This window comes from Euphorbia lathyris, chromosome 5 (genome assembly GCF_963576675.1).
Source record: "Euphorbia lathyris chromosome 5, ddEupLath1.1, whole genome shotgun sequence".
NCBI classification, from domain to species: Eukaryota; Viridiplantae; Streptophyta; class Magnoliopsida; order Malpighiales; family Euphorbiaceae; genus Euphorbia; species Euphorbia lathyris.
In genome coordinates, this window is record NC_088914.1 from 18,506,437 (window position 1) to 18,515,987 (window position 9,551).

Sequence of the window (9,551 nt, forward strand, 5' to 3'; positions counted from 1 at the left end):
GATCAAAATCATGCTTGAAGATATTGGTTACAAAAATCTAATTAGTGATTTTTTGATTTTGTTTCAAAAAAGAATTGTTGGAATTAATTGGATATGGATCCAATTAGGCCCGTCCGAAATGGAACGGGCCCAAACCCAATAAGAATTAGGGTTAAGTGATCTATTTATTCAATATAAATAGAAATTCTAATCCATCATAATTCTAAGAGAATTAGAAGAGAATTTTTCTCTCCTGCTTCCTCCTTTTGGCCGCCGCCCCCTCTCTCTTTGGGATTCGTCGTCGCTTTAGTTCCTGAACCAATTGTCTTCCTCTCCCAATTCTATTGGCGTGGTTGAAGGCTTGACCGGTGATACTAGATCGGGTGATTGATCCGAAATCCTTCCGTTGCAAATCAAGAACGGGATCTGCGCTACAAGAGGTAATCCGTAAACCCGTTTACTTATTCGGATAAATATATATGTTGTGAATATATGTTTATCCCAACAAGAATGAAAAAAAAACTATTTTTAGTTTATTTTTTAAAATGAAATTCCAAATTTTGTATTTTTCAATTCATTAATTTGACACTTTATTTGAATTTTGTATATGCACACAAAATCTCACGGCTAAAAATGAACTCCATACCTCTAATTTTTTATTTCCATACACGAAACCAGAAGTTCCATAAAAATCAGCTTTAAATATAAAACTCAATTAAAAAAACATTATTCATTACATTGGTGATCAAAATTTATAATTTTAACACTTTAAGACATTGTTTGGTACGACGTAATATAATGTAACGTAATCAAAAGTTGTAATGCAATTAAAATTGTAATGTTATGAAATGAAAATTCAATTACCATGTTTGATTGTCAAATCTTAAAAAAATTGATGAAATGTCTTTACCATTACAACACTTATGTTTAGTTAGTTAAATGTAATCATAAAATTTTATTTATATAATTAAAATCAACGAAAAACATGAAAGGGAGAAAAACGTAAAAATCGAGAAAAACATGAAAACAAAAAGAAAACGAGAACAAAGGGAAAATGCAAAATGGTAAAAAACTATGAAAAACACGAAAAATCACATGGCTTACTAGCAATGACATGTATTATATTGGTTTTTCAATTATATGAATTAAAAATGATAGGGTTACGTAATCCAATAACTCGCTTGTATATTGTCCTTGGAACATTTTCTAATTATATCTAGGATAAAAGCAACACAAACAATAATCAACATTCTAATTAATCAGTAATGAATTAAATTTTGGTTTTTGTTTTTGTTTTCCTTTTCTTGTTCCTACCAAAAAAAAAAGTAATGAATCAAATTTAAAAGTTTTTTTGACACATTTTTATCTCAATTCTACTTTTTGTCTTTTTGCTTTCACGTTTTTATATTTTTTCGTTTTCTTTTTACTCATTTTTTATTGCGTTTTTTCACATTTTATCATTTTCACCGTTTTTCCATTTTTCTTTTTTGCACTTGTCTTTTTTTGTGTTTTTTGTTGTCTTCAGTTTTTCTATTTTTCGTGTTTTTCCATTTTTTACTTTTTCTCCATTTTTGCATTTCCATATTTTTCCATTTCTCTTCATTAATAATAAAAAAAAATAGAAAGACTAGTCGTAATGGGAATTCATGCATGCTTTTATCGTAATTCACATTATATAAATTTGCAAAGAAAAATAGAGTGATGTATTTGTGATTCCATTACCACAAAAACAATATGATTAACCAAACATAGTAATGAGCTTCCATTGTAATTGACATTCCATTACAGTATCTATTACAACGTACCAAACGGCACCTAAAAGCAATGTATATATATACACATATATAACATGTTCATGGAGAAACTTTTAAATATAAAAAATACAATTTAAGATAGGTATAAAATAAGTAACACTCTTTTAATTAAATTACATATTCACAACTAACTTATAACGGGTTTAGTTGTTAGCTGTTGTTGTTGTTGCTGATAGTAGACATTGACCATATTTTGCAAATGGAGTTTAGAGTTTAGCTATTAACGAATTACATTAGTAGTTTGATGCGAACATCTCCAACACGAAGACAAGGAGTGGAGTGAAAGGACCTCACGCGAATGTGTGAAATTTCTTCCCACACGGCGTGTCACCGGGGGCATGTGGGCATGAAGGAAAGCCCCTGGAACTTTTGAGCTTAATTTACTCGGCGTGTGCCACTGCCCACACGCTGAGTAAACTCCGAAGAAGGGTGAAAGCTGGGCGCTGAGAAAGGCCTCACGCCGTGTGGCATAGTTTTTCAGCAATCCGAACAAAGATAGGGCTGTCAATTTTCTGCTCGTTTCTATAATTTACTATTTTTCCATTACTGTAATTGGTGTCTTATCATTTGGGGATAATAACCTAAATATCATTTTCCCTTTTATCCCCTCTTTACCCATATTCCTTTTTATTGTGTTGTAACTCTAGTTAAGGTACCTAAGTCTTTTGCTTTTAAATTAGGAGAGGTATATAAGCCTCCTTCTTTTGTTATGAAGGGATCTTTTAATCAATCCATCAAATTTCAGCCTCCATTGGAGCTAAGGTTTAAACCTAGTATTTGGGATTAACTCCTTCAAACTAGGCTTGAGGAGAACTTATTTTGTTGGTTTACGATCAAAATCAACACATTCAACATATGTCTGTATCCATTGGTATTAGAGTCGAGTCGTCTTCCTTCCCGAAGACTTCTTCTTGGCAATGGTGACTTCTTCTTGGCAATGGTTTTACCCCGACTATCACAAGAAACAATGGAATCCATTAATAAGAGATTTGAAGACATGAAAGCTTGTATGAAAGGATTTAGAAAGGCTTCATGGAGCAAAATGAAAGGCATGACGCAAGAATGTGGGAGTTAGCCGTTTCTCTTGAGGAGTTCAAGTTAGAGATGTAGAATACCCGTCAACAACCCACCGAAGGTCCTCACTAGAGGCAAGAGGAGGTTATTAGACCTCAACCTCAAAGGCAGTCGACCCCAGCACCGTCTCCACCCTAAAGGCGAAATATTATTCAACCATATATGGGACTTAGGGCTCCTGAGGTAAGGCGTCTTAACCATGTTATTATTCACAATGCCGATAGTGATAGTGACGGAGATGTAATGAATTTGAGCCTAATATAATTGCTAGAAATATGGGTATTAATGATGATATTGGTATGGTTGGCCATGAGCATATGAATTATGTTGGGGGAAACCTATATGTGGAGAATGTGAATGCTAGAGGCTGATATGCCGGTAATTACTTAAAGTTGAAGATAGACTTGTCTTCATTTGGGGGTGAGCTTGATATTGAGGGGTTTTTTGATTGGTTGTCAAAGGCTGAGAAGTTCTTCGAATATAGGGGAATACCGGATGAGAGGAAGGTCCGCTTGGTTGCATATAGGTTAAAAGGAGGGGCATCAGTTTGGTGGGACCATGTTAAGAAAGACAAAAGAAGAGGGGGAAGGGAACCAATATGGTCTTGGTTACGGATGAAATCTAATATTGAGGGAACGATTCTTACCACCCGACTACGAACAATACATCTATAGTTCATACCGGAGTTGTTCATAAGGTGCAAAGAGTGTGCACGAGTATATTTTTGGACAAGTTCAAGGGACAAATGATGTATTAAGCCAATAAAAAAATTATATTGTATTTTATATGGGTTGGGCAAAAAAATCTAAATATTTCATCGGATCATATTAATCTCCAATTCTATTTTTAAATCGCAAAAAATGTGAATTTTGTTTTAGAACCAACTGATATTTCACTGATAATAAGGAACAAAATATTTGTGTTTTATAATATGTTTGAAATTGACCCAGTTTGTTAACGCTAAGAGTAAAATTACTCTTGATTGACAATAGTAGGAGTAAAATTATACAATTTCAGACTTTAAAGATAAAATTGTTTATAATTGTCAATATTAAAAATATTTTTACACTTGTCCCTTGAAATAAAATACTGGAAGTGCAACTCGTGAGGTGATTTTTGCCCTAAACGAATAACACATTTGGCTTAATATATTTGTTTCGTTTACTTGACTAAAACTTTATTTGTCCAGAACTTTTAAATTCCCAATTACTTTACATTTTTGTTTAATTGGATGCAATAACTCCCTATTTTTTTCCAATTGCATACAATAATCTTTTATTTTTGTCAAATTGTATTCAATATCCCTCAATTCTTATCTAGTTGCATTCGGCAACCCTAAAACTTCAAATGTTTCATGAAATTTGAAACATTTATTAAAATAGTTGTTACCAAATTTGGTTTGTTATCAAAATCAGTAACTATTTTCTCTCTCCATTTCTATTGGTAAAAATATTAATTTGTAATGCAAATACATGACTAACTTTGCTGCTTGATTCATTGGTAAAAATATACATTGTGATTTTACTTCACATAATTCTAGTTCTAAGGGGAACTAAAACTAGAATTCTGTTTCTATACTCTTGTCATAATTATATTCAATAGAACAACTTATAAAAGATACCTGGTAACTGCACAACCTTATTCAGATTCTCCATGATCCTCTCCCAGCTTTCAATAGGGAAGCATATAACAACTCATTCCAAGAATCTGGGACTCCAGGTAAGCACCAATGGCTGCAATCTTGAGATCTCTCCGCTGCAATGTGTTCTTCGGTTGTTTTGTATTGCATTCTGTAGATGGAAGGGTGGCCATCTTTTCTGTAATCTGTTAATCTACTTATGTTAAGGTATGTAACCGGACTTTTCATCTCTCGAAGCACAAGCTCCAATGCTCTCATCTTCGAAGGGTACTTTGCCAAGAACTTTTCATTGTATATAGGCTCTGTTTCTTTGTGACACTGACCTCCTGAGTTCCACTGCCCTCCTCTTCAACCACAAAAAACATATCAGAAAATTATATCTCATGTAAGCAAGGAATTAGGCAATTTTATGAAGTTGCTTCACTGCCCACATCCATAAGCAGGAGACCAATCAATTGCCAATTTAATGTAAGGTTCAAATTTGCCTCTAACATTTATGGGGAAGTAATGTTTCCAACTTAGAGCAACTTTAGACCCAAATAACAGTATAAGAAGCAATTTTGGACTCAAGTAACAGAATCCATAAAACATGACTCCTACCAGAGTCCAGAGCGGAGACAGCCAGGCAGGGAGCATACACATGAAGATGGAGAGGTGCGCAGGAGCGGAACCACCCCTTAACCACCCCTTAACCACTCCTATAAGGGATAGTTTTGGATGGCAAACGGTGCGCCAGCACACCTATGCTCCTTTACTTGGAAAATTGCTTCATGTACCATTATTTGGGTCTAAAAAGTTGTTCCACATTGGTTTCGTTGATTACAAAATTTTACTTTTATGTTAAAGGTATATGCACTTTCCAGAAAAACGTTAGGGGAAAATTTCGACTTTATCCCATATATATATATAACTCTTGATCTAAATGCAAGTAACAATCAAAGAACTGACTTCAGGATCTTTCATCAACCATCAATTACCAGCTTATAGACAATCACGTAGTATTTCAATAGCCTACAACGCATTAGAATTCACTCAAAGGAGAAAAAGACAAGTAAGAAAAGAGGGTGGGCTGAGGAGAGGTATTTTATTATCAAAAAGTAAATATATTAGGAATAACAATAATATGATGTAAATGAAAAAGAATAACAATACATACAAGTTGATTGCAGACACAAATGGAAGCAAAACACAGCAAAAATAGCCTCGTACGTACCTGAAATGGGTTACTGAATATCCTCTGAAAAAGACCTGTGTACGATTGCCGTCTATGTTCTTGTTGACCCATTTGGCCCAAGTCATAAGTGCTCTCTTATATGCTTCTAAGACCTTCAGTCTTGAGTGAACATGGTTACCTTCTTGATAATAGTCCTCCCTATAAAAACATGAAAGAACATAAAAAGATGTCATCTGTTGATGAAAATGATATGTATTGCACACAATTTAGAACAAAATGAAATCAGTCTTTTGGTAATACTCACCCTTTAGAAGTTTTTTCATGAGTCCACCAATGACCTGTATTGAAAACTATGATATCAGCATCATGGTACATTTTTGTTGTTTGGTCCATCAAATCCAATCTTAAGGTCTCAATTGTTCCATTTTTAGCATTGAAGGATGATTCTCTAACAAGAAATGGAGAACCAACAAAATCCACTGTACAGTTATAGTCCTAAAACATAGAAATCACAGCCTGTTAGAGAGTTGCACTCTGGTTCCTAAGAATCAAACAAATGAATGTTACTTACCTCAAATCTAAATGCATAAAAACCCTTCTTTTTGAATTCTGTTCTTCCTGAGATCTCATAAACTCTTTTCTTGTTTTCGATGCTATGACGAAGGATGCATACAAGAGACTCCCACATGTTCCGGTTCAGTGAATCCCCAACAAAAACCAACTTCTGTCCTCTTAACCTCTCTAGAAAATCTGTTGCATTGAAACTGAAAACACCAGCAATCAATTAAAAATTAAAAATAAATAAATAAACTCAAACTCACATTCTAACCGATTCTAAGAACAACCAATCTTCCATGCAAAAGAATCATAAAATTGGCTGAATTTCAGAAATTGATTAAACACTCCATCAGTCCTCACATGACAACAACTCAGTATTGTGTGAAAGTCAACTGAAGTGTCCACATCTCTTATTTGATTAAAGGATGCTCGCAATCATGCACAAAAAGTTTGAATTAATAGATCAAAGTTCAAACACAATTACTAAACTATAAAAAGTTTGTAAATATATCCTATGACGAAATTATGAGAAAATTTGAAATTCTCTTTTCTAATTCAATTTCCATTTCCATGCAACATAATCAAAATTGCACCAAATGTATATGTTGAAAGTTTATTTTAAGGCCAACATTTTTGCATTTGTGGAAGTTCAGTCTTAAGGATAACATTTATTTGGGTGCAATGTTAGGTCTCACACTTTCGTCCTATGTCCTAAGCTCGAACTGGTGGCTGATCAATGTAATCCATCTTCAACAAGTTTGTTTGGCTCAATGTTAAGCAAGACTAATCTATTCAACTATACCTGGACCAAACACTAAGTCAAAAGGCAGCAGGGCTCAAATTAAACATTTCCAAATACATTGAGAGATGGCAATTCAAGTTATCATGTCATAATCATGATGCGTTATCTATATGTTCCATATACTTATATATGATATAAATGCAAGAAAAATGTTAATTGTGTGTTGTGTCAGTTGGTTATCTCTATAAATTATGTTATTGTGTCAAATTGCCAGGCAATTTTCACCTTATCCCCTAGTTTTATCATGTTCCTCCATCATGAATTACACACAGCTTTACTACTCTAGATAAGTACATCAGCAGGCGTGCCATCATAATCAGGGGAGCAAAATGATCCATAGTACCAAGCAAAATTCAATGACAATCGTGAAAAAATTAATAATTATTTTCAAACGGTTCTTTTTCTAACGAGTAGGAATCAAAAACCAATTGAAAAGAGCCATAAGAAACCATAATGGTGGAACATACCTCGGGATATTACATCGATTTGGCTGCCATTTCCACTTAAGAAATCCATCATCAGGCCTTCTATTCAGATGACAGTCAAAATCTCTATCAATATGAGGACAAGAACCTGCTGGATAATAGGGCTTTGATTCATCTCTTACCCACCTACCATCGAAAATATCACAATTCTCCAAACTTGTATTTTGATTTTCTTCCACTTCCAAACCAGAGGATCTACCCTCTTCTCTATTGCTAGAACTACTGTTTAAATCACTAGAATTCCCTAAAAACTTCACCTCAATTGTTCCGTTTCCATTCGTAACTTCATCGCCGGAGAGACTAGAATTCCTAATTAAACCTCCTTCTTCACTGACTAAACTTTCATTCTTTACCTTTTTAAATAAAGTACCCAAATGAGCCTTTTCCAAAACACTCTCACTTCGATTCCTATTCTCACTCAAATCCGAAAAGTTTCCAGCATTCGCTTCCTGTATTTGCTCTATTGCACTTCCTTGCTCAACATTGATACTTCCATTTTTAAAATTGGAAGTGAAATTCAAATTCCCATTATTAACAGAAGAAGAAGTAGAAAACGAAAAAGGCCATGAAACACGAGAAGAATTAAAAGTACCAGCACTGAACAACACTAGACGGCCATTTAAGGAATTACCAAGCAGAAAAACAGAGAGTATAATAAGAGAAGCACAAACCCACAAAACGAAGCCGGAAATGAGTTTTCTAGTCGGCGATAAAACCTGGCCATGAAATGCAAGTTTCATCGCATCCATAATTGAAGAGAGGAAGCAAAGAAAGCATGCCAATCGAAGCAGAAAAAGGAGACAAAAGAGAGGGAAATGTGAACAGTGTTTGTTGAAGAAGAGATTCAGATTTGGAATTTTATGTACGGAGATTACAGAGAAGAGTTTCTGATTGCGCCTCGATAAATGTGAAAAGGGAGAGAAAGAAACAACGAACACAGCTAATCAGATGAAGAAAAGTTTGGGATTTGATTTGTATTTGTATCTGTATCTATGAGAGGGAACTGCATCTGTATATTTACTAGAAACTCCTTTTTTACATTTTCAAATTATTTGATGAAAACCATCTTTGGATCCTTGATTATTCTAATTTTAGTGGATTTATCCACAACACTTTTAAATTATTTATTTTAATTACATTAGCTCATTTTATTATTATAAACATCTAATTCAATTAAAAAATATTACTTATTTTAGTAAAAAAAAAAAAAATTACTGTTCAAAAATGTTTTTACGATTTTTCTGGTCTCATTATACATATATAAAATGGTTTTCAATCTATTCAAAATGTGAATTTCAAAGATGAACAAAATAAATAAAAATTAATTGAGTTTTATATTTAAATGTGACTTTTCTAATAAGGATTTTTTTCTTCTTTTTCTTTTATATCTTTATTAGATGAAAAAAAAAAGAAAAAGTACAATAAATAAAATGTAAGAAATAAAACTTCACACAAGTAAATACTAAAGTCAATACAAGATTCACGAATGAATCAAAACGACTACAAATAGCAAACAAAGTTATAAAAGGTATAAAAAACACAAAACATATACTTCTCAAAAAAATCCAAATATGTAGAAAAAATGTTTAATCCAAACCTCATCATTTAGATCATTCCAAATATTTAGATCTGGATCTTTTCTTTTGTTACAATCACGTATGTACGTAGATTTTTCTAATCATGGGGAGGTTAATGTTTCTAAAAAATAATAAATTATTGTGTTAAAATGAGAGGTAAGAAAGTTAATTCATAAAAATTTGAATGATAAGAGGAGTGGAATTGATTTTTGCCAATTAATTATTGTCATGAATTTGTTTTATTTCTCTTAATAGTGGTATACTCTACTTGGTTAATTTTTATTTCAAGTACATGTATGATGCCTAGAAAAAATAAGGAAATTAATTTGGAAAAATATAAATTCTTAATAATTTAATTAATTTCCTTAATTTCACATTTGAAAATCTAATCAGAAAAAGAAAATTAATTTCACACTTCTTTCCTCATTTAGTATGGGGTGTCCGCTATA

At 32.9% G+C, this 9,551-nt stretch overlaps 1 protein-coding gene across 1 annotated transcript; it reads right to left on the bottom strand.

The window, feature by feature from the left end:
* Nucleotides 1-4,269: 4,269 nt before the first annotated feature.
* On the bottom strand, nt 4,270-8,483 carry LOC136230103 (protein trichome birefringence-like 2). Its single transcript, XM_066019042.1, has 5 exons — nt 7,508-8,483; nt 6,252-6,444; nt 5,985-6,175; nt 5,720-5,878; nt 4,270-4,852 (listed from the first exon to the last, which is right to left on the bottom strand). Exons 1-5 carry the CDS (start codon nt 8,272-8,274, stop codon nt 4,510-4,512), a joined length of 1,653 nt encoding a protein of 550 aa, XP_065875114.1. The 5' UTR covers nt 8,275-8,483; the 3' UTR covers nt 4,270-4,509.
* Nucleotides 8,484-9,551: the final 1,068 nt, after the last annotated feature.

What these genes read in the sequence shown, in the direction of transcription:
- LOC136230103 (XM_066019042.1), bottom strand. Translation starts at nt 8,274, where the DNA reads ATGGATGCGATGAAACTTGCATTTCATGGCCAGGTTTTATCGCCGACT. An exon ending in AATCGATGTAATATCCCGAG is followed by an intron (nt 6,445 to 7,507) that starts GTATGTTCCACC and finishes TGGTGTTTTCAG; the next exon opens with TTTCAATGCAACAGATTTTC. An exon ending in CATGAAAAAACTTCTAAAGG is followed by an intron (nt 5,879 to 5,984) that starts GTGAGTATTACC and finishes ATGTTTTTATAG; the next exon opens with GGAGGACTATTATCAAGAAG.